General features: G+C 49.7%; 1 protein-coding gene across 2 annotated transcripts in view; it reads right to left on the reverse strand.

The window, feature by feature from the left end:
* Positions 1-25,155, reverse strand: part of EPS8L2 (EPS8 like 2) — a 46,598-nt gene that overhangs the window by 16,151 nt on the left and 5,292 nt on the right. Inside the window, exons 2-5 of one of the 2 annotated variants that reach the window (XM_033063867.2) lie at positions 13,349-13,449; positions 11,610-11,674; positions 10,548-10,603; positions 467-531 (exon numbers count right to left, since the gene is read on the reverse strand). In XM_033063867.2, coding sequence (XP_032919758.1) covers positions 467-531; positions 10,548-10,603; positions 11,610-11,653 — 165 coding nt within the window. In that variant the 5' untranslated portion in view covers positions 11,654-11,674; positions 13,349-13,449. The remainder of the gene's footprint in view (positions 1-466; positions 532-10,547; positions 10,604-11,609; positions 11,675-13,348; positions 13,450-25,155) is intronic. The other variant, XM_033063866.2, reaches the window with a different exon arrangement.

Raw genomic sequence — 25,155 nt, forward strand, 5'->3', positions numbered from 1 at the left:
GATTTGGCTTATTGCTTATCTTGTGGGAAGGGGTTTGTGTAATGTGAAAGGACACAGTAGCTGGGGAGAGCTGAAAGCTGATAGTCCATGTGGTCTCTGCTTTTGGAAAGCTGAGTTCCAATAATCACCATGGGAACTCTGTTTTTAACCTGTGCTGATCGGAAGGGTTTGAAGCACAGGGTGACAGGAGGGACAACATTTCCTACTCTCCTTCAGACACAGAGGAGGGAGAAGACAAAACCTTCTCCATTACCTCTTTCCTTGTACAGAATTCCTTTGTTTATTTAAATATCCCCCCCAATTCTCCTTTACTCAGTGACTTGAGACTTTAGTAGTAAGGAGGTTCCCAACTCCTCCTTGGCCTCCTAAAGGTCCAGGACAGAGGGAACACACTGCACTAGGGGCACCTATCACTGACCTTGCTCTCTCAGCCCCTTAGTACTCTTTTGCATGTGTGTGTGCTCACCTGGACATGGTACTGGGAAGTCTCATGCATAATGACGTTGGAATTGGAGTATTTTTTCCTTTGTTCTGTAAAAAACAAGAAAAGAAGCATTGGTTGTTTTTCATTGCATCTGAGAATTACAACTCTGAGTTTTTCTCACAGTCCCTGAGCTTCCAGCTCGGGCTCCGCGGGCCAGCAGGTGTCTCTCCAGAGCAAGCATTGCCTTTCCTTGGGTTTTGCCTTGAGGATTTCACCTTTCTCCTTGGCCAGCCAAGAGCTTTTAAATCGAGCTCCTCTTGGTGCAATGGGCTGAGCACAGTCCTGCCCACGGCTTGAGGAGCATACTGAGCACCCAGAGATATCCCAGTGATAAGGATCATGAAAAGATGCCGCTGCTCTTCTTTGGAGTCTGGCGAGGGTGGGTAGAAGCTAATTCAAGCTGATTTCTAAAGCTTTTTTTTTACACTTATCCTAACACTCTTTAGACTGTGCCATCAGCTTGGCAGGACGCACGAGTAGTTCACACCTTGTAGCTCCGCACCTGTGGCTGAAAACACAACAGTGTTTTTGGCTCTGTGCCTGATTGCTGACAGCCCTGGAGTGGTGGCTGCTCCCCAGTAGAAGTGGTTTATTGATTTATCGGTGGGAATATTGGTAGAGGCATTAATGGAGACTGCAAGGCTCTGAGCCCGTGTCTCATACACCACTAGCACCAGCTCAGAGGTGGAATGAGGATGGCTCAGGGGAAAGACCTCAGACACCCAGCCCAGCTCCCTGCTCAGCCATTCCAGAGTGACCTTGAATAAACAAATTAACATTGCAGTGCAGCCTCTTCCCACCTCAAGCTGGCAGCAAATGCTCAGTGGCACTTTCTGGTTCCTGGGGTCTTTAATTGCAGTCTGTCCTACTTGAAATGTGGGGCAAGGTCTGGGGTAGGGCACAGGCAGCGCATCCCACAGGGATTTGGGGCTGATGTGAGGCACTTTTTTCCTCTCAGTAACCTCAATTTCCTCCCTGAGCATTTCTCATGTAAATAGATGACACTGATGGAAATGAGAACACCGCATTCGTGTGGGATGGAGACAGATTTGGGTTTTAAGACATCCCATCCCCTCCTTTTCCAATGGGAGTGGAAAGGGCTGAAGTGGGTGGTCTGGAAACAAAGGGAGTTTACATTCGGACAGGAACATGTCTCCAGCCCTGAGAGGAAGGGTGCGGAGCTGTGTTGGGAACTGGTAGTCCCTGAGGGAGGGAAGGAATACCAGGGGGATGAAGTTTCCAGCGGGAGGTTCCTGGTAGGAAAACAGCCCATGGAGCTGTAGCAGTGGTCAGGGCAGCAGCTGGTTGCCCTCAGACTCTCTGATACTCCTTCCAATGCCTTTTCCCCTTCCTCCAAGCTCAAAGAAGCTGCACGTGTCGCAGTCAGGGGAGATCTCAGTATGCACTGCTGAGAAAACGTTCAGAGAAGCCCTTGGAAATTTTGGGGACGGGCCAAAACCTCAGAACTCTGCTTAGCCCAACTTCCCATCACCTGCACTCAGTGAGTGCAAGAGAGCAAAGGCCCCTTTAGCCCTTTGCAGCCTTGTTCAGACAGCAGCAAGCCCTGGCACAGGGAGAAATGCAGATGTTTCCCCTCCCTCTGTTGATTTTTCCCTGGGGGAATTTCTGCATTACCTCCAGGAGTCACAGAACTAGAACAAAGTGCCTCTGTTTGTCTCCCGATGTCATTCAAGTGATGTCCCAGAAGCTGCCCAGGGCAAGAAATGGGGTGTTTCTGCATGTTCTCCTGAAATCCCTTCTGTCTCCTTGGCTTCTACCTGGCCCCCACACCCATGGAAACTTTTATTTTTGTGTTTCCTGCTGGCATCCACAAATAAGACCACAAGGTCTGGAACCAGCCAGATTTTCTGAGGACAGCAGGGTGCCAAAACACCGAAATCGCCTTCTTTCCTTGTGCTTAGTTTTGATTTAAACACAGGAAGAATTAAAGATCCAGGTCACAGATCATGAAAGAGTCAGGCTCGGGCCACATCTATCCAAGGAGCGTGGGTGCTTTAAAGAAAACGAGTGTCTTTTGGTTTATTTACTCAAAACAATGTGGGGAAACATTGCAGGACTTTCCAAGATGCATCATTATTTGTCTTTGATTAAATCTGGCTCTGGTCGGGCTGATCAAGCTCAAGGATCATAGCTGATCCCAAAACTTCTTTTAGGAAGAAGTTCTTCCCTGTGAGGGTGCTGAGGCCCTGGCACAAATCACCCAAAGAAGCTGTGGCTGTTCCATCCCTGGAAGTGTCCAAGGCCAGGTTGGACCAAGCTTGGAGCGACCTGGGACAGTGGAAGATGTCCCTGCCCATGGCAGAGGATGGAATGAGAGGGGCTTTAAGGTCCCTTCCAGCCCAAACCATTCTGGCATTCTGTGAATGATGCCTATAACAAAATCTGTGGCTGTTTGACTCCTTGAGCAGGAGGGATCCTTTCCCTTGCCCAGGTGAACTCCCTTGCCAGCCATACCCCAGAAGGCAGGTCAGCTGTCCTGTGTGGCTCCACCCTGCCCTTCTGCACAGCCTTGTCCTTGACCTTCTGAATTTTGTATGAGTGTATGCTGGCCTGTTAGCAGCAGCAGCAGCTCATTTCCTTCATTTCCTCCCACTTCACCTGACACCTCACACCGGGACACTTGGCATTTCTACAGCGTCCTGCAACAGGACCTCGGCACCTTCAGGTGTCATCCAACCCCTAACCTGGCCCCAGGACGTGGAGAATTTACATAATCCCCATGTGATAAATGAGCATTGTAGGAATATAGTGGTGATTTCCCCAAATTAGCTCAGACACCCATCTGCACCTGTGTTTATCTCCCGCTATGACCTTCAGAGTTTGTGGCAGTGGATATAACACAGGGAAGGGCAGGGAGAGCTCCAGGGCTGTGGCACTGGTACAGCAAACATCCACAGGTGAAAGCTGGCATGAGCCCACAGTGACCACCACTGTCCTTCTTCCCTTTTGTCTGCCAAGAGAGCCAAAGAGATGGCAGAACAGTACAGCTTTGTCCTGTCCTTTTTGTGTCCGGCAAGGAAAAAACCCAACTCATAGCATGGGTATCCTGGCAGGTGCTGGTGGGATCCCCTGCAGCCTGAGGAGCAGTTGTGCTGATCCCAGACACTTGCTGTATGTATGGGATGGGGAATCCAGAAATCTTTGAATGCCTTGAGCACAGATAACACATGGGACATGCACACCCTCTGGTAAATTGTCTCATCTCTTGCCTTTAAGGGCCTGGCCCAGTGATCCCTAAGATAATCATTTGAGAGGAAAAAACCCCATAAATGGTTCTTTAACAGAACTCACTTCAGTTCGCTCCTAACCAGGTAGCTTTAATCTTGCCTCAGACCCAGAGGAGTGGGGAAAATTGCAATGAATGTTATCTACCACTGATATCTTACAGATAAACAGTGCTGTGGGAATGGCATTTCCCACTAGCACCAGTGAGGAAATGGGAAGAGCTGAGACCACTGCAGGGGTACAAGGTGGTACCTGAGGGTTCAAAACAGGGCTGGGCTGAAATCCCAGTAATAATATTAAAATCTTGGCTGGCAGGGAAAGAGTTCTGCTTTATGTTAAGGAGTGGAAAGGATGAAAGAATGTAGTAAATGATCGATACACATCCTGGAGGTCTGGGGTTATCAGCTTGGTCCAGGAAGCCAAAGCACATCTTTAGTGCCAAGTTCCCTCCCCATTTCCATGCAAAACTTTATTTAGCAGGGACGTGGCTGCAAACTCTCCATTCAGTGAGCACAGGAGATCAGCTAGTGGGATAAACTGTCTGTGGGACCAGCCTACAGCTGGGATAATTGGTTAAGGTCTCTGGGAGTGCTAAGCAGTGCCAAGGAGGGCAGGAGCAGGCTTGTCTTTCTCCATGCACAGCCTCTGTCAAGTCAGAGGGGCACAGCACCCCCAGTGCAACCTGCCAGTGGCCCCTGCCTCCCCTCCAGGCACATCCTTCTCTGATTAATTAGTTTTACCACACAGGATCCTACCTCATCCTCCCTGTCCCTCCCCACATTTGTTTACAGCTGTTGCTGGGCAGAAGGCACAGCAAAAGACAGGGAGAGATGTATGGACAAGTACAGAGCAGTCTGTGAGGAATGAGAGGTATTGGATTTGTTTTCCTTGCCAGTGCTATACCAAGGACCTCTCCTCCATTCCCTCAATCACACTGCCAACCTCCCTGGCCTCCACATCCAGTACAGCAGCCTAAGGGAAGTCCTGGTGATTACCTCTGGAGCTTGCCAGTTCCTTATATAATCTTTACATTATCTATACATTATCTAGCAGTGCACATGCCGTTTATAGGAACCTGCCAGCACAGCGTGAGCTGCTCTGTGCCAAACGACAGGTCAGGACCAGCCTGCTGAAGGGAAATGGGGCAGCTAATGCTCTGTGTGCTCATGGCAGCCACAGAAACCTGCCAGGCTGGCTTTCAGAGCAGCAGTATGGAATAACCTCCATTCCAGGATCCCAGCATCTGCCAGGTTCCTGCTTCCTTGCCAGCTAGGAGGATGGCATGCTCCAGGTTACCCAAGGTTAGTCAAGGATCTGGTTTTGGGCCTTGTGCTGACCTGCTGTACCTGAGCTCCCAGCAGGAGAATCTGCAGGTCCTGCCTTGCTCCTCTCCTGTTCTCTATGGCCAGCACAGAGAGAGCTCCATTTTGGGATATCTCTGCAGTTTAGGGAGCATCGAGCTCCCTGTGTTTGCTGTTAGATCCGTGGTACTGCTGGAGCTGGTTTGTACTGGTGCCTGTGGCACTGGGAATGTCTGCCTGGTCAGCTCTCACTCATGGCTGGTGTGCGCAGATGAATCTGGAAGCTCTGGGAGTGAATGAACAGCTCTCATTGAGGTGTGAATGGGCTGTGGCAGCAGGGAGCAGCGGCTCCGGCTTTCACACTGCTGAATTCCTGCTCGGCACGCTTCATATTTGCCACAGTTCAGCCCCAAGTGCTCACATTCCTGGTTTATTAGCTGAAGACACAGCCCACTCTAGGAAAGCAAATAAAAACCTGGCGCAGCTCCTGGGCTGTGCAAGGACTGAGTACATGGAGGAACAGTGTGTGTTTGTGCTCAGTGTGTCTGGCGGCACGGTGTCCACCGGGCTGCTTGGAGCAGGAGAATCAGGGCATTGAGGAGCTATACTTCACTGGGAGAGATATTCCCTTTTGCCTTTACAACCAGGCCTGGAAGAAACCTGCCATATTATTTTTCACCAAAAAACCCAAAGTGGTGTTTTCTCAACTTTCTGTAGCTGGTAATGACATCTTTTGAATGTCAGAACATAGTAAGATTGGGGGAATCCTGATTTAATTAATTCACTTTGAGTCTTGAAAAAAAATCATAATGAAAAGTTCCTTCATTTTTTTGTTGTTGTTATTTGTATTAACTACCAGAACTTTAGTTCCCGAGCTACTTGGGCATATCCAAAATCCCATTTTCATTTAGAAAAAGTGAGCTCTATGCAGTTACTCCATGCAAGGAGAGAACCTGTGCTCAGCAGTTTCAAGGTGACAAAGAAAAAAGGTCACTGGAGATGCTGAGCAGCATCAGAGGTGGGAGACCCCTCTCCACAGCCTCCCTGTCACTAACTGCCATCCCAAACTCCCAGCCAGCAGCACCTGGAGCAGTGTCTGCTCCTCCCAGTAGTTCCAGTCAGGGCTGAACTGAGCCAATGTGTTCCCTGTCTCACCCACCACTGGGACTTGATCTACAGGAACCAACAGGATTGTTGGCTTCCAGTTTTTCTTCTAGCCCTGTTTCCAGTGTCCAAGGCATTGAATTAAAGGGTCACCCACACAGGCAGTGTCAAAGGGGAGCAGGGTAATCTGAAGCTGGAATCTCAGGTAGGAAAGGGGGTATGAAGAAGGGAGCTGGAATGGCACCTAGGGAGCAGTGGGGAAGGACAAGGGAGTTATTCAGGGCTGGCAGCAGAGGACATGAGGAATTAATGGCCTGGGCAAGAAGGATCTCTGCTGAACCTCAGGCTTTTTCACCAGTATGATGAAACCTTTAGAGACATGACAGTGAGTGGCACTGTTCAGATGTTGCCCAGATCCCTGTGGATATAGGCATGGACATGGTCCTCTTGACCCAGCAGTGTAGCTGAGCAGGCTTGGGTTTAGCCACTGCTCCTGCCAGGGTTGTCTCTTGCAGACAATACCAGTGTGTGTTAAATCCTGCACAAATCCTCTCCTAAAGGTTGTGGGGAAGGAACGGTCCCCTCCTTGCTCCTGATATGACAGCCATATGGTCTCCAGCTGGAACTGTGAACAAGCTCATGGTTTGGGCAAGGTGTGGGAGAGCCAGCAGCAGGGAATTAGTCTGGGCACTGTGCTCAGGGCTGGAGGGTCTCATCTCAGAGACCTCTCCATGTGCATGGGGCTGGAGGCCCTGTTGGGATACAAGAGAGGTCTGTGGAGACCCCCAGGAGATGGTTCATGACAATTAAACACAGTTTACTCCTTCTCCATTGATTTGTTCTGCCTGGCCAGCACCAAGCAGCTGCCTGTGGCTCAGGGGTGATGCTGGCACCAATGGAGCCTCTCTGCCCATGGCTCCCCAGGGAAATGATCCCTGTCCAGGGCCACTCTGGGCAGGAAGTGGCTCTTCTCTTTGTGCTTGTGCCTCGTGTCCTGTTACAGCGCCGCAGCCTGGCTTGGGTTACAGGTGTGCAGTGTCAAATGATCAGTGCCAGCACTGCGCTTCTCCAGCCGAACTCATTGCTCCAAAACCCCTTTTCCAGCCCTGTGCCCTAGCAAGTCTGGCTCTTTCCCAGAAATTAGTGCATCAAGTATGGGTAGGCAGACTGGAACTGACTGGCTGGGTCTCGCAGGCTTGGTGTGGGGGGCTGGAAGGAGGCTGAGCACCGCAGGGACAGACAGCAGCCAAACAGAAATGAGCTGTTCTTCCCCACAGCCCTACGAGAAATCACTGCAATCATCAAACTACCCTCAGCTTCTCCTGCTACACTGCCTAGTCCATCAGGAGAGACAGCCAAACAGTGCTGTTTGACAGCCCTGGAAGCAGCTGAGGGGAACACCTACAGAAGTCCACCTGGAGTCACCTCAGAAGGGAGTGGCAGCAGCTTTCCTGCTGTGGGAAGTGCTGTGCAGAAATTCTTCCTGCCAGTCCTTCCCATGGGTTCTGCTGGAGCCTGGTTTCCCCCCCACAGCCTTTCATCTGGGCTCAGAACAGACGCCCGTAAGCAGAGAAGCAGCCTAATTTATTTATGGTGTGCATTAACATTTATTCAGCTGGTGGCTGTGTGGGGAGCGAGGTGGCAACCTGAGAGGGGCCAGCCATTCCCTGCTGCCAGCTGAGGCAGGATTGCTCCCTGCAGCCACAGACCCCTCCAGAATGTGGAGCTGAATGAATGTGGTGCTGTTTTACTAAGGGGGGAGGAAAGGATGAGTGTCCTGCTCCCATGAGAGCCAGAAGACTCCACTGAGGATGGCAGAGCAGCTGGAAAGCATATCAAACTGTGGTGGGGACAGAGCCAGGGGAGGGTATCTTGGGGCTTTAAGCCTGTTTCGTTGTAGAATTCCCTTTGGTCATCTCTCTGCATCCCTCTGTGCTCACCACAGTGAAGAATACATGATGATAGGCAATATATGTGGTGATCAAAGCAATTTCAGCAGGCCAAGTGTGGCACCAGAGCCTTCCCTACCAATCAACATCTGTGTGAGAGGCTGTGTCCTGTAAGGACCCTCACACTACCCCTGATGTGGGTTTAATATTCCCAGTAAGTCCCTGTTGATACTGGGGACACCTTGGCCCTCAGGTAGCACTTGTGTACCCACGGTTGGCACCCCTGTCATGTTAGGCCAGTATTACTGTAGAAGAAGCATCTTTAGAAAGCTAATTCCAAGGCCTTGCTCACCTAGAAATAATATTTAGACACCTGTGTGCATTGGAGCCATCATAACTCTGAGCTTTAAATGAGTGGATGCCTATGTGCTGGGAATTTGGGAATCACTGCACTCACTTCTTGGAGGTCTGGCAGTGTACACAGGCTGAGGGTTCAGTCTGATTGCGCTGGAGGAAAATGGAAACATGACAAGTCTTGTCAACTCCAAATGTCCCTCAACAGTGTTGTAATCACAAAATCAAGGCCAGCTCAGCTTGGTGTGATTTGTTTCATTGTGAAACATATTCTCCCTGTAATTTTAGTTTTTGCTTGCTCTCTACCCCCAAATGTGCCAATTCACAGCAGATATTAATGCTGGGGGAGGAAGAATCCGAGTGGGAAAGGGACCAAGACATTTAAATATTGGTTTACACGTGCTGAGTGTCCTTTGCTGAATTAGCGGGTGGGTTTCAAGTGCTGCCAAGCAAAATCCCTCTGGATGTGCTCATGCCAGGAGCTGGGCTGGCCAAGAGGCACTGATTTGTGCAGGGAATGCCTGCATATCTCATTCTGCATTTCAGCAGTGGCAGGGAAACAGCAGGCAGCTGCTCTGCTCCTCCTGAGGGTTTGGCCCAGGGACATACAGTCCTCATTTCAGGTTTGCTGGAATTTGGTCAGAGAAGTCCCAGCCCTGGTGAATTTGCTTTTGAGGTGTGTTCATACAAAAAAAAATGTATGAGATGAAATTCTGTGTTGAAAAGTGCTTATTTGAGTGCTGTGTTTGTTTCCAAGGCAGTCTGTCAGCCTCTCCCTGCCCTGGCTTTTGTGGCTTGAGGGGTGCTCCCTGTGCCATTAGATCCCCCTCTGGAACTCTGATGGCTGGAGCTCTGGGCTGCCTGCATCCATGGGTGCCAACTTGCAAATCTGCTTGGCTTTAATACTGTTGTGAGCTCTCAGGTTCATTTTCACACATCTCTGTAGGGCTGTTTACCTGGCAACAACAGCCCTCCTGCTCCTGACAGGATGTGCAGTGTCAGTGCTCAGCCAAAGGAACACGCACAGCCTCAGAGGCAGGAGGAGTTTGTCTGCACTAGCAGCCCTGTGTGCACCCAAAATTTCCACACCTCATCCTCTTGTTTCTTTATCATGTGTCATTCCATCTCCAGAAGTGACTGACACAGTTCAAACCCCTGCTTGGCACCTGCCCACTCTGCAGCATCTAGGCCACAAACAGCCCAAATTTCTGCTCTGCCATTATACTCATGTTTCATTTCTGGGAAGCTAACTGATGTTAACAGTGGCTTTGTTTAGCACTAAATGCAGCCCCTGCCATCCCACTTCTCCCCAGATGAGGTTGATCTCTCTGGACACTGCTCCAGGCCACTCCACATGCATAAACCTCCAGCCAAAACCCTCAGGCAAACAGAGTTACTTCCCGGGGACAAATAAACCACCTTCATAGCTGCCGAGGACAATCTCTGATCAAATAGAAGATCTCCAAGGAGAAGCACACACAGCCTGTTCCTTCCCAATTAAACATCAACCAGGTAAATCCACAGCTCTCAGGTGGGAGAGCTGGAAGGCTTGGACTCCCCAAAAGCTGCTTGTGTTACCCCAAACAACCCTCAACTTTTCACCCAGGAAATAACAGAGGGAGGTGATTTCTCACATGGTTTATGCTTGCTTTGGCCACCCTAGAGGCCACATTTTCACCTGGGGTACTTGGATCTGCTGAGATCAGGAATAACTGTTATTGATACCTAAATGTGTTCAACCCAAACAAGCCTCTTATGTGCACAAACACCCATCCTGCCCATTCCCTGCACTTCCAAAGGGCCAAAGGGCACGGAATTTTCATGGTTCACTGAGTAGTTACAAGAGGATAATCATTAACCTAACGAGGACAGTCTTTCTTTTGTGAGGCCCTTTATCAGGGGATCTTGCTAACAGACCTGGGGAGGATCTGGGTAGGGGAAGCAACATTCTGTTCCGCAAAATCCCCACTGTCCCCAGAGTGGGAGGTGTCAGCACAGATGTGAGGTGTGTTTTTGCTGCCAGGTCAGGCCAGCCTCTTGCGTATGGAACTCTGGATTCACGTGGCTTTGATTGAGTTCCAGCCTAAAGCTCCCCAACATCCACATCCAGCTCTCTGGAGGTGCCTCTTGCCATGGGAAACTCTGGATATGTTTGTGGGCACAACTCACCGTACAGGTCCTTTGCACTCAGCTTGGAGGCTCCCTCGGCTTTGCCCATGCTGCCGCTGGAAAAGAAAGAAGGTGCAAATCAACCATCAGCTCCCAAATATTTTTTAACATCAGTTTTCACACAGCAGCTCTGCAGCTGCCCAGAGGGACCAGCCCTTCCCTTCCATGCAAAGCATTTCCTTGTGGGCCATGCCAGCGGCTCCCTGTGCAATCCTACCTGTTATCCACACCACAGGCACATGTCACTGAACCCAGCGCTGGAAACAGGACACGGAGCCTGCCCTGTCCCCACTAGAGTTACCTTCACAGTGTCCCCTGGAAGGACAGCACTCCAGAGGGGCTGGGTTAAGGACAGCAGCTCCCAGTGTGCCACAAGTGGGGTTGTTACTGGGAGACCCCCTCCATGTTATCCCTGAGTCCACCTGAACCTGAGGCAGTGCAAGAGCCAAGATGATGATCCCTTCTCAATGGACATGTTGGAGATGTACCCCTTGAAGGCAGGTGCTTGGATATAGAACATATCTCATGTAAGAATGTAGGAGGATGGAATTGGGTGTAAACAGTTGAGTTTTTGGGCATCACATCTCTAAGCACCACATGTAGGGCCTGGGTCATGTGTAGGAATGAGCACCCAGGAGATAACAGAGTTTCCTCTGGCAGAGGAGGGTCCAGACGGGATCTGAGGCACTGTAGTCCCTCTGTCCTGCACAGAGCAGTGAGCCCAGGGGCTGCTCTGTGCTCTGTCACTGTGTCCCCTTGAGGGCATGCAGTGGTTCAGGTGCTCATACCTGGTGCAGGGAGGAGGGACAGAGCTGGTGGCTCTGGCTCCATTGGGAAGTTGCCATGGGATGCTGCAGCCTGAGGCTGTAGGTGGAGAGGCTCTTGGTCTCCCTCCGCTCTCTCCGCCTAATGTACCGTTATCAAACCCCACTGCATAGGGCAGGTGATGTGTGAGGCAGTGCCAGCTTGTGAGGTGCCCAGGAGGGGTGACTTTGGGGATGAGTGGGACTTCTTGGAGTATCCCCCGAACAGTAGGAAGGAGAGGTGCAGGAAGATCCTTACTTTAATGAGCCAGGGTTGCCGCTGAGGGATCCCTTGTGACTCATGTTGCTTCACAGGCCAGGCAACTGCAGCAGAAGCACAAGAGATAGGGTCAGTGGTTATAGAACAGGCTTTCAGGTGATTTATCCATGTGCATCCTTCCCTCCCTGCCTCCAAGCTGGGGTCTCCAAGCAGATGGAGCAGTCAGGTGAGCACAAGGGTGTTTCCTCCCTGCTCTCAGTCACCTCTCACTGCTCTGACCTAGGCAGAAGGTGACACATCCCAGGATGCTTTTTCAGAACCTACTTCCACCTCTCCCTCTTGCCCTTCCACTCCAGGCACACCCCAACTTAGTGGTGTTTTCCCAGCAGCATGTCTTTTCCCAGCAGCACTGCCCTGCCTAAGGTTAAACAGGGACTGAGGTGGCCTTTGTCTCCATGGTCTGTCCTAGATCCCTGTGCCTATGTGCTCGTGGCTGTATGTCCCAAGTAACTTTTCATGCCTAGAGTGCCACTAGCTTTTGCTATGTGGTAATTTTAAGCTCTACACCATCTGTTAAAGTATCTTTATGAGGGGATTGCCCACATAAAGAAAAATGAGTTAACTGAATGCTCTCCACTGGCAGCTCAAGGATGAAGGAAAATGTACTGTGGTGAGTGGTTAGTGAAAAGCAGACAGGATCAGCACAGATTATTTTCCTCTTCTTTCCAATGAGAATTACAATGTGGGAGAAAGTGTAAGAGACATCCAGGCAATGTTTCTGACAGCAGAACTACAAAGGAAGAGAAACAAAACCTGAAAACAAGATATAATAAGATCTCAGGGAATGATTTGTTTTGTTATCCAAGCCCTTCACCTCTGCTCCGTGTGTGAGCTGAAAGGAAGCCAAGACAAAGTCTTAAAATCTCTTAAAGTCTCTTTTGGAAAGTTCAGGAGCACTTCTGTGCCTGGGTCAAACCCTGCTTATCTCATGATAAGGTTGTCAGAATTAGAAGGTTTTGAAATACTTGTTGCTGGCCTAAAGGAAGAAATTCCTCGGTGTCCTCAGTGAGATTTCCTGCAAGGGAACTGCTGAGTGAACTTGGCATGTGCCAGGGGCTGCCATGACAGCCGTGGGCAGGCAGTGGAGCTTCCTCCAAGGGTTTGTCTTCACTGAATCTAGGCTAAAGTGTGTGCAATCCCCAGGTAATACTTTGGAGTCATCCCTGACACTTGGGATTTCCCCTTTGGAGGCTGACTATCTGCTGCAGGGCTTGTTGTATCATCAGCAGAGCTGCACTAGATTCCTTACGTATCCGTATTTACTCCTCATGTTGGAACACTTGTGAACACTTGTGGTATTTTGCTCTGTGTGTTTCACCCTGAGGTGAGGGCAGAGACAGTTTTCTCACTGATCTTATCAGAACTGTCAGTGGGATGTCAGAAGGATGCATTTATGGGGATGTCAGTGAAGTACTTGACTGTACACAGACTGCATGGAGAACCTCAGCATGTTTTGGGCTCAGCCTTACAACTTTCAGCCTGTTTTCTGTCACAGTAACACACTCAGCATGGAGACACTGCTAGAAAAGACTCTCAAGTGCATTTTAGTAGCTAGTATGTTAAATTCCCCCTTTTTTTTCTCTCTTGTGGTTGATACTGAAATCCCTATGCGCATCTATAAGAGGTATAAATTCATATCCACATTAGCATAGAAACTTGGTGGTCTGCCAACCCCTCTGAGTGTAATAAAACCCATCCCTGTGCCCAAGCTTGGGTACCTGTGAATTTTTCCTCTGTTAATAGCTGTCTGCTGGTTTCCTTTTACAGTCTTCAAACTGTTCCTATCTCCTGGATCTCTTTGGGCATTAGCATAAGATACCTGGAAAAGAGAACTTGGGCTCTTAAAAACCCCGCTCTGCTCTGTTTACTCTGCACCACCCAATCACTTGAGTCCCACAGCTGATGATAGCTGGGAGTGTTTCTGCATATTAGTTTCATATTTCTGGCTCCCTTTCTCTTACTGCTCCAGGGCCATGTCTTAATGTACTGAAATCCAGGTTACTCCTGCAGGAATGTGTCACCAAGTTTGGCCCATGGAGCTCAGACCAGGTCCCAGTCCCAGCTGTGAAGCACCAGGAGGAACCAGGGGTACAGCTAAGGTCACCCTGGTTTTGATTTCCCCTTCCTAAGCTGTGTCCAAAAAATAAACCTCTGGGATCTGCTCTGTGAGGAGCCCATCTGGTGTAACCCAAGGTGGCTGTGGGAGGTGCAGACTCCATGGCAGTGGCAGAGGAGTTTGGCTTCGTGGGTGCAGCAGGACCAGCCCTGAATGTTTCATCTTATGGTGGTTAATAAAGTACTGATGGGGTCAGCTGGGCTCCCCAAATGACAAGCTAACCTGGAAGGCTGTCCTTTCTTCCAGAGTGCCTGTGTCCCAAAGAGGCCATGACACTGGGAGCAGTGCCAAGTCAGCAGGTCCTTATCATGCCAGGCTCCCTTTTCTTTGTTTATTCCTGCTATTTTCCTATTTGCCCTTTGCTCAGCTCTCCCCACTGCATTCAGTCCGTGGCTGTGCTCGGCCTTGTGTTGGTCACAGTGAGGGTGTGGTGTGGTGCTGGCCAGGTGAAACCAGGATGGAGCTTAGTGCCAAAGCTTTTAATTCAGCATTAATTGCCTGCTATTAATTGAATCTGAACTGGAAGCCTGCAAGGGGGAAGGGCACGTTCCTAAGGGATTGCAGACTTTCTAATGAATCTGCTAAATCAAGAGGCAACTGGGCTTGTGCAAGGTGCAGGAGGGCTAAGAGCACTTCACCTGAAATGTGGACAGAACCAAAGATGACAGATGAAGCTGTGGGCTGGCCTTCCCTAGGTTCTCTCTTCCCTTGGAAGCATCCTTAAGAGCTCCCACAGTCTGCAGCCTCAGCCAGATGTTGTCTTCTTTCTCCCTGCCCTGATTAGAGGGTTCTGATCTCCCCTTATCTCCCAGCAGGTGTGGCTGCGGCCTCCTCCTTCCCCAGCGGGAGGAGCGTAGGAAGGGAGGTGAGACACAAGTGTCACCATGCAATGTATGGCTGTGCAGGTGCCACCTTTGACTCAGTCCAATCAAAGCCAATTCCAAGATCATCACCCATCCTTTTGCTGGTGCAGGGCAGTGTCTCTGCATGGGTCACCAAGCCAGGCAGCTGAGTCTTACACATGAGCATGGTGTGGAATGAGATACGGACTCCAGGAACTAAGCCAGGCTCAAATTCAGTCTGCTGCTGCTGGAGCAACTATAGGGAAACTAAACTGCATGGCTAAAGCCTGGCACCTTGATCTGGCCCAGGAGGTCCCAGAGGGACTTAGGGAGGCCAGCACAAATCAGTGCTGAAGGCCATCAAGGTGGGTGAAGACATGTTGTACTTTAAAGCACAGGAAATCCCACCCCCTGACTTTCCGGCCAGTCTTATCCTTGGAGGTCAAATATCCTCCCGAAGACACGCGGAGCCTGGCATTGTCTGCACCACATTTCTGGACTTTTATAGCAAATGGAAGCTGGCCATGCATTGTTTTGGCTTTCTCTGAGTCACTTTGAAGAGGGAGTTGTGACATTGATCCCTCTTCTCCAAGGGTGGAGAAGCACTTTGTGAAGGGAAAGAGTAATATCTCTTTCTCCTCTCTGGGCTGATCTCTGCTATTGTTGTGCTTTATTTTTGTTAGGTATAGTTGTCCCTTATCTGCTGTGGTCAGACTTGCTTATAGGGCATGGAAAGGACATGACAAATTCTGGATTTGGGTAAAGATTGGACAATGTGCAAATGTGAAATACTAGTGGGGTTTTTAGGGCTATTATTATTATCATCACCATTAAAAACAGCAGCATCGGGTGTTTATGTGTTTTTCTCTTCATGGGTCTAAGACCTTTAAGACTGAGTTTGTTGGTATCAGAGGATATTAGGATGTGATTGTAACAGCAGGGACTTATGCTGGTCAAAAGAGAACATTTTTTGCTGAAACAGTAGAAAAACATGGCAAAACCCCCAAAAACCTTAAGCTAAGTGATCTAGGAGTAATAGCAAGTTTTTCCAAGCATGTTCTAATCTAGTTCTAAGAAATCTTCTGTGTTTCCATCAGTCATCCCACCAAAATCTGCTTGGGCGACAGGAATTCCCCATCAGCTGTGCTGAAGGGAGTCTCTGCCCCAAGAGGTGATGGGACTTGGGCACTGGTGAGATCTCTGGGATGGAAACACTCCCTGGGATCCTGCCTGGGGTGAGGGGTCCAATGTAACCCTGCTGTCTGTGTGTGTATCCCATGCCAGAGGGGGATGGGCCAGGCAGAAATGCTGGACTGGCAGCATTTGGGAGTAACCTAAAGCGTCAGGGAGAAACATGAGCTGGCCACCACACGATGTTATCTCTTAGACTTCCCAGGCCCACAAAGCACCATCTGTTAGGGCTGCTGAGTGTTTTCCTACAGGAATGTCACGCTGGAGAAAGCTGTTTAATGGGCTGTGCTGTAAAGCTTGGGCTGCTTGGACTCACAGGAGAGCAAGGAGAGCACCGTGGTGTGTGTGTCCTGCACTGCTCCTGCTCTAGACAGCTCCCCCAGCCCCTGAGAGTATCCCACCAGTTCCCACAATCCATCCTACCCTCTCTGATGATATGGAAGGAGCTGGCAAGTAGGGAAGGCCACAATCCCACATCAATCCACTAACAAAACAGCTTTTGGGCATTAGTGAGGCACTGGGATATGTGTGCTCAGGGCTTCTCATGAGACACCAAGAGTCCTAAATTCACACAAACTGGTTTAGATCTCTCCAGCTGCTTGTGAGAGGGACCCCTAGAGCCTGTGGTTGACTTGAGAACTTCACACTGGTCTCTGGTCTGCTGGTCCAGCCCTCTGGAACCACCCTTCTCCTGCTTTGGGTTGCTTTTCTGAACCTGCCCTTAAGGATGGCTCCAGGGCTCATCAGACGAAACTCAGGGTGTCTACCAGGAACATGTACTCATAAATAAAAATAATCTTTGTGTTAGTCAGAAAGCATCAGGAAATGCAAATCCAGAGCAGAGAGGCTGACAGCCAAACAGAGGAACAGGTTGTTGTTTCTCCTTGAAGAAGCAAGCCAGGATCTTTTCCCATCCAAATTTTCCAAATCCTGTTTTTGCAAAATCAGGACTTGGCTGTTCAGCAGGACTAAGAACTTCACCACTCTGTTTTAATGGTGGTGATTCCTGCTTTGGAAAGGGGGACACATGCTGATGAAACTGCTTGGAGAGCCTGGTAGCTGTAGGAGTCCCCACTGTTATCAGTATTGTCTGAGATGCCTTTACAGCACTCTAAGTTTGGGAAAGTGGCAAGTCCTCTGGTTTTTTCCTTCTTCCACCCTTTCAAGTTACCTCTAGAGTGACAGAGCCACTCGGGATCATGGATCCCTCTGGAAAGACATAAGCCTATGGAAAGGGGGAGTGTGTGTGTGGAGCTCCAGGGTGTGTGTGGCCTGTACCACATTCCAGCAGAGGCAATCCCCATGTACAACCTGCCAGGTGTCTGAAGGAAACACTCCCTCCTCTGCACATCAAATTGTTCACATTGTGGAGATTCTCCAGAAGACAAGCACCTGGATAAATATAACCCAGCCCAACAGGTCTGGGCAGAGAGGAACCAAGTGTTCTTCAGCCTGCACAGCAGAAGTGCCAGCAGCTCTTTTGGACTGAGGCATCTCAGACCCACAGCCACCCCCATAGCAGCTTTGGCAGACCCTGACCCCCCTTTGAATCCCATCTGGATTTCCTGTTGGTCTCCAAGGGGCTGAAATGGAGCCTTGGGAGCTCAGAAACACAAACTGGCACTACAGAGCAAAAGTGCTAATAGTTTCAGATTCCTGATGGGAGATTCATTAACTGCCTACAGAGGGAATGTGTCCATGGTGATCCACAAACAGACTATAATTTAGGTCTGGAGTCCACTGGCACTGGAGACCCTTGGTGCCCACAAGTTGGAGTGGGAAAGGATAGATCTGAACCAAAAATGTGGAGCTTTTATATTTCTGCCAGAAAGTAAAATCTTCCTCTTAGAACTACAACCAAAAGCAAGTCTGGACAGCGCCCTGCTCTATAAATACCCAGGAAAAATGCACAAATAGCCACAGACTCCAAGATCTTAGGAAAAAACTGGAAGCTGGCTCCACTACCCCTCGGAAAGACTTGTTTGCAGAGTCCCAATTCACAGCTCCTGGATTTACACCTTTCCTCTCTGTTGGAGGAACTCTGTGGGGAGCTGGGAGGAAGGGAAACAGGGAGCAGGTTTGGGCTTGCTGTGTGTCTTGCCAGGGGTTCCAAGGTGAGCATTATCCATGCTTGGGCTGCAGTTTAGAAAGCTAGAGAGGCCCAAAAACAGCTCATTAAAATGGATGCTTTTGGAAAGATGGAGGGAGATGAATGAGCATTCCTTACATAAAACTTCATTAAATGGTTTAAATTAAAAAAACCCGAGTTCAGAACTACCTGACTGGGAGAAAGTGTCATGTGAGTCACTTGCACTCCCCAGGAAGAAAAACCCGCATGACGTCTTTCCTCGGCTTCCTGGGAAGAGAGGACTTTTGTGAGGAATTCTGTAGCTTTTTCCCCTCTGTCCTGTTTTTGTTTTGTGCCCACACCTTCTGTGAGCTAATCCTGTCCTTAGCACCACCCAGCTCCTGGGAGGTGGGTGCCAAGGAGCTGTGGGAGGCTGGAGTTGGCCGTGGCACTGTCTGGGAAGGATGCAAGGGAAAGGCTGGATGGCTCCAGTGCTGCCAGGACCTGTGGGTGTAGCATGCCTGGTATCCAAAAAGTTTGCTGAAGAAAGCCCTGGTGGTCATCATGCTGAAGATTTCTCGCCCTGCATCCTATTCACCTCACAAACCCCAAAAATGATCCCCTTTTCCCAGCCTGGTGCTGTACTCTGGGCACTGGTTCACCAGCAGCAAGGGGTTTAAAGCTGTGATTTTTAGACATGGGTAAGAATTCATACTGTTGATGAAAGGGAAGCTTTTTCTTTGTTCTGTGTAAAAACCAGGACTCAGAGATCAGGCCAGTAAAAATAGGGAGTGACTCTGCCTGTGCGTGTCATATTCCAGAGCAGGACGGATAACAGCCGAGCCCAGCCTGGAGGAGGGCATTGAATCGCTTCTGTGTTCAGGCAAAACACCAAAATCCTGAAACTGGCTGTGTGCTCATGTCCCTGGCTGCAGGCAGCAGCTCTCAGAGCTGTTCCTCATGTGCACCTCCTGTAGAGCTGGAATATTTCTCTGATGGCTTTTCCAAGCTCGAAGGCATCTGTGGAACAGCTGGGAGACTGAAAGGCTGGCACTGGTGGGGGTTGCAGACTGCTCATCCTTGGAAGTGTCCAAGGCCAGGCTGGACAGGGCTTGGAGCAACCTGGTCTAAGAGAAGGTGTCCCTGCCCATGGCAGGGGGTGGAACTGGATGGGTTTTTAAGTCCCTTCCAACCCAAACCACCCCAGAATCAGTAACGATGGGCTAAAGCTGGGATGGAGTTGTGAGGGTTCCCGTTGTGTTCCTACTGCTTCCCACAGTAATGTCACAGCTCTGATGGAGGGAAGCACAGTGGAGTGGTGTTTGTCATGGAGGGATTTCCAGGAACAAAGCTCAGGACTGTCACATCCATGCTGGAAGGTGGTGCTCTTGTTTATGCAAAGCACCCGCAACAGAACTGCTTCTTCCAGAAGCTTCAAAGCTTCCTGGTCCAACAGGGACTATGCTGATATCCCCTGGGTGGTCCTGGTTTGCCTGGTGGGGATCAATCATTTCTCACTAGGTGTGGCTGTACAGGTGGGGCACGGGTTGGCCTTGCTGTTTGAGCTAATCACCCAAGTGTCTTAATTTTCCATTAAATAATTGCCGTAATGTGTAAGTACACAGTGCCCTCCTCATATTCAATCCTGTGCAATCCCTACGAGCCAGCCTCCGCATTCCTGCTTCCTTACCCCTAACAGGACAGCTGTAAAGCCTAACAGATGTATTTGGCAGGCAGATTCATTTTCCACAGTAATTCCCAACCTTTACCCCCAGGCAGAGCATGATCCACCTGACCATCCTTGCCTGGCCACTGCAATCCCAAACTGGGCTGAAATGCACCAAGTAAAGCTGGGGGGTGTGGCTGGTTCCTCATCCCCTCGGGAGGGGCAACAGCGAGTCTTGTTTGTCAGTGCACTCCCCCGTGCTGACTGGTTCATGAGATCCAAGGGCCCTTTCCACCACCTCCTCCTAAAGGAAGGGCATTTTTGGTCACTCCCTGAAATGCTGATTCACTTCCCTGGCAGAAATTCAGGCATGTAGCAGGGCAGCTGTTGTGCCAAGAGCTTTTTCTCTATCAGAGAAAAGCTGTTATTAGGCTGAGAGCCACTTTGGGGCCACGTTTAGCTTCAATTTGTCTCCAGCAGTGTCAGCTCAAAGTCTCTGGGATTAGATGAGGATTGGTAAATCTGCATGAAGTAATTGGTCAATCTGAACTAAAAATCCTTTTCTGCCTATGTAGGAAGGTGACAGCATCCCATCTTTCCCCAAAGAAAGGGAGAGGGCTGCAGCCCATCTCCCTCTGCCGATACCAGAGGAGCTATTCCACTCTGCTCCTGTTCCAAATCTCTGCCCATAGCAACAGAGGCTTGGGAAGCATCAGTAATATTAATTTCCTGCTTTAAAACTCATCCTGGGTTTTTGCTGGGAGGGTGGGGCAGAATATTTAAAGGAGGAGATTCATCTCTTTAAAATCCCATTTGATATTTAAGGCTTTTCCAGCCTTTTTTATCTAATCATGACAACATTCATTGCTATCTCTTCCCATCCTATTTTATGCTTCCTACTCATATCCTGTCCGGATATTTTTGGCTATTTGTAACAATTCATTTGAGCTAAAATTTGGCACAAGGGAAATCAGCTCTAAGTTTCACTTAGGAAAACAGCCTGACACCAGTTTAACCAGCTCAGTGGTGGCTCCTGGAGACGTGTTGGGGCTCAGGTCAGCTTTTGGTCTGAAAACATCACTTGAGCTTTTTTGGTAGTTGTCTAATTCCTTCTGTAGTTGGTATTTTCATATATCTTATCATGGTAGATAAAATCCTAAATGGAAAAAATAGTGATTTATCCCTTTCCATTCACCCCAGAAAGGCAGAAATGGTAGTTTATGCAAAGGGACTTCTGCTGCCTATCACTGGTTTGTTTTACATGCAAAATGCTGAGATTTTTGGTTTTTCACAGAGTCCCTATTGTAACCATAATAGTCAGTGACAGTACAGTACAGTATTTGTTCTGCTTCAAAATACTCACACCCATGAAGGATGCCCTGCTCTGTTTCTGGGGTCAGAAGACAAACTGTACAGTCACAGGAAATCACTGGGTTGATTTCCAATGTTTGGGCTTTCGGTAAAGCTGTGGATGAGACCACAGAAGGGTTTTTCAGCCTGAACATCCAGTTACCCAGTAACCAAAACAGTCCCAGGAGAGATCATTCCAAAACCAAAATAAACCCCATTCCCTTTGCCCTTTGTTTTGTATAGAATAGAAGGATGTGTGAGGCTGGGTTTATCAAAATAATTCAAATAGCAGCTTCTAATCTTGCGGTGCAGAAATGTTTGAACAATCTTGCCACCAAAAAAAAATTAATCTCTTGCATGGGCGAGGAGGAAAAAGCACAATTGGTCCATGCAGAGGCCGGGATGGGAGTCTGCACTGGGCTAGGAGGAACCAGACTGATTCCAGGGCTGGGAAGGGGAGAGAAAAGTTTCCTGCAGTGCCTTAAAGAGGAAAGGCTTCCCTGACCACTCCTGTGTGCCCACAGGGTCTTTGCAATGGTGATTTCCAGCCCCAAAAGGCTAAAGCTGTGCAGGGCACATGAAGGAAGGGTTTCGGCTGTGGGAGCCACGGCACTGTGGAGCAGGTTTGCCCAGGGAGGTTGAGCTGTCTCATTCTTGGAGATTTTCAAGAACGGTGGGTGTGAACTGTGCAGCCTGCTCTGATTTCAGAGCTGACTCTGCTTGAGGTTGGACTGGACACCTCCTGAGGTGCCTTCTGGCCTGCAAAACCCTGTAATCCTCAGAGGAGAGGGTGAAAGGAGCAAGAAAGCCCTTTCATGCCAGGTGGGCAAGGTGTGTGTGGAAGGATCAGAGCTGTGAGCACACCGTGGGACCAACAAAGGCCACGTGGATGCTCCTGCAGCCAAAGGGGAGCCAGGTGGTGCTTACCATGCCCTGGGGTTTAAAACCACTGAACGCTCCTTGCTGGCCTGACTGTCATTAGGGGCTGATCCTTAAATGAGCCACAGGTTTATGGGTCCCCTCTAGAGCAAAGAAAGGTTGGCAGAAGCAGAGTTGTGCCTAAACATGCACACTGGAGAACCTGGTAAGGTCGTTCTGAAGGGAGGGGCAGGCAGCCCTGAAAGCACAGGAATACGTGTGGTTTGAAAAGGACAAAGGGCTGTTTCTGGTGCTCCCCAGCCCCATGTTCCCAAATCCTGCCCTGGGGGCCTACAGCTGAGCTCATGGATGCTCAGAGATGTCATGAGCTACCCAAGTGCTCCTTTAGCTTGAGTTGTCAGGATTCCAAGAGAAGGACCTGTATGCCCATCACCCATGCAGTGCTGGAGTGGAGCACAGCCTCTGTGAGCAGCATCCATGCAGCCATGGGCACCTGGCAAGGGCAGATCATGTTGGAGGCAGCTCTGGGAAAATACCAGGGACTGCTGAGGATGGTGGCAGCCCAGATCTCCTTTGCAACTTTCTCTTGCTTCACATCATCCTTCTCACCTCTGATTGCTCACCAGGTGTTGGCAGGCAGGGAGAAGGGACTGGGGAGCAGGAGTGTCTCCAGGCTCGTGCCAGGTGTGGAACAGATGTTGTGGGACCTGTCTGGTCTAGTTTGCACGTGGCTGTGGCAGGGCTTTGGCTGCTTGGCTGGTTTCAAGCCTTCCTGGGCTGTGACTAAACCTGTACATTTCCTTCCACTGAGCAGTCACTGAGGCCAGAGCTCCTCTCCTCCCTTCCATCCTCCCCTTGGCTCAGAGGTGCCAGGGACAGCTGCCTGGGTGTGGGGTGGCCATCACCTCTCCCATCACCTGCCCTCAGCTCTGCTTGGTGGCAGGCTGGGGGCACACACGGCTGCAGCAGTCATGGATACCTGGAGGAGAAGCCAGGAACACAACAGGAACACAGGAAGCCTCTCTGCAAATTTTCCCAGCCTCCAGCAATGGGAATGAAGAGCTCCTGGTACCCTTTTCCATCCCTGAGTTTCTCCAACTGCATCTGGCCAAGCTACGTAAACTTTGGACATCCTGAATGGCCTGTGGCAGGATGCTCCGTGCTTAGCTCTGCACAGTGTTCTCAGCCACCTCCTTTTGTTCCTGCTGCACTCACCAGCTGCTGGTTTCATGGGATCCCCTCCAGCTCTGTCAGCAGGAAGCAGCTGTTCCCTCATTCCCTGTCCATGCCACGGGCTGTATCACAGATCTCAAGAAGAGCAGCACCTCAGTGTCCCTCTCCCAATCTGAAGAGCACTGGAAGTTTCAGGGCTCAAGTCACAGATACAGGGGCTATTCCTGGTTTGTTTTTAAGCTCGGAGCAGACATAGCAGCAGCAAGAGGTGGTTCCCTGTCAAGAGATTGCTAGGGCAGTCGATGGCCCTAACCACACCTTGGGTGTTACCTGCTCGTTCTGGCAGAGACCAGCAGTGAGCACAGCTCTGGTACATTTGCTCTCAATTTATCCTGCTGAACCTGCTCCTGCCTCGTTCCATACAGCAGCTCCTCTGATAGAGGCACAGCTTTTCTGGCTTTTTTTGAACTAATAAAACTTTATCAACTTGTTTTCCAAGCAGAAGCAACTCACAGCAAACCTGACAGTCTTGAAGTTATCCCCAAGAGCCTTTCATGCTACTTTTAAGCTCTTGCCCTGCATCTCCTTCTGGGGGAAAAAAAAAAAAAAAAAAAAAAAAAAGGGGGGGAAATCCAACCCAATATTTTCTTTGTGTTTTGACTCTGGTTTGAATGCCAGGTTGAAGTAAGCATGTACCTGGATGCAGGATTAGAGCCTTCCTTCACCAGTTGGATTCCCTGCTTTGGAAACTCTCCAGGGGCAGCTGGACATTCCTGACTTACTCTCTTTGGGAATCATGGAAACATAAATAGATAGATTCACAGAATCAGCCCTTTGACTTCAGTGGGTAAAACTGTCATTTCCATGGCTCAGATGTACCACTCGCCTCCCGTAGTTTGGCAAGGTTTCTGTTCTCCTAAGCTGGAAAAAGAGGTGAATCAGGAATGTGCCTGCCTGCATGACCAGGTCCCAAACCCACTAGGAGAACAGGCAGATATACTGGTGTGCAGGTGCCTGGTGGTACAAGACTCCTTCCCCCACCAGCCTGAGGTTGTGTGGACTCTCTTCTCATGGAGAAGTGGATCATGCCTGTTGAAGTCCACATACCTCAGTCCACATCAGAGGATTTCTTTGGGTGCAGTCTGGGAGATTCTCTCCATCTCAGAAATCTGCCTGTATCACACATCACAGGATAGTGAGCAAAACCCTTTTGTGGTCTGTACCTGGACTGAGGAGCCATCCCTACTACCCAGCCTTACCTCCACACCTGCACAGGCAGGCACAAGCATAGGTCTGGGTACATGTTATTCCTCTTCCTTTTTCAAGGACTTTTGAAAGTCCCATATCTCAGCCCAGAAGCAATGCTGAGAGCACCAGGTACCGAAAACAGGACAAACTGCCTGGCTGTGTGAAAGTCAGAGTTACAGGTTAACCCACGGGAATGGCCACAGACAAGGCCATTTGCTTCTGCCCCAGAGGAAGACATTAATATCTTCCCAGAGAAAAGAGGTTTTAATTAGTTCTCCCTTCTGCATAGAGCCCAGCTCTCCTCCTCTGTCTCCTCAGCAGAACATAGCTATAATTAAGAGGCAGCAGTGTCAGGAATGAGAGTAGGCTCCAGCCTATGATTTATTAAGGGATATCGTGGGTGCAATTACCTTTCTCTCTTCTCTCCCCAGTGTTTTTGTGAAGTGAATTTGCTGATGAAAGGATTGGCTCAGGCTCAGGCAAATGGACACCTCTGTGTTTATCTCAGCACTGACAGTAAAGTCACTGCTTTGCCTCCATAGAGTCACCACTGAAAGCCTCAAACCTGACTTATCAAAATGCCATAAATTGAATGGTTTGAGTTGGAAAAAAGTTCCATTTCCCTGTCATGGACATGGACCATGCCCTGTCCCTCCCTTCCACTATCCCAGATTGCTCCAAGCCCTGTCCAGCCTGGCCTTGAACACTTACAAGGATGGGGCAGCCACAGCTTCTCTGGGCAACCCATGCCAGGGCCTCAGCACCCTCACAGGGAAGAATTTCTTCCTAATATTTAACATAAATCCACCCTCTTTCAGTTTAGGGCCATTCCTCCTTGTCCTGTCTCTCTATGCCCTTGTGAAAAGGGCATGGAGGAGTTCAGAGGACTTGGAAGAGTTTTTGTCCACTAGTCACAGTTCTGGTTGGCAGCAGTGGTGGGGCAAGAATTGACTCAAGGGAGTCCTGATGGTGGCAAAGAAGAATGAGTGACA

This window comes from Catharus ustulatus, chromosome 6 (genome assembly GCF_009819885.2).
Source record: "Catharus ustulatus isolate bCatUst1 chromosome 6, bCatUst1.pri.v2, whole genome shotgun sequence".
NCBI classification, from domain to species: domain Eukaryota; kingdom Metazoa; phylum Chordata; class Aves; order Passeriformes; family Turdidae; genus Catharus; species Catharus ustulatus.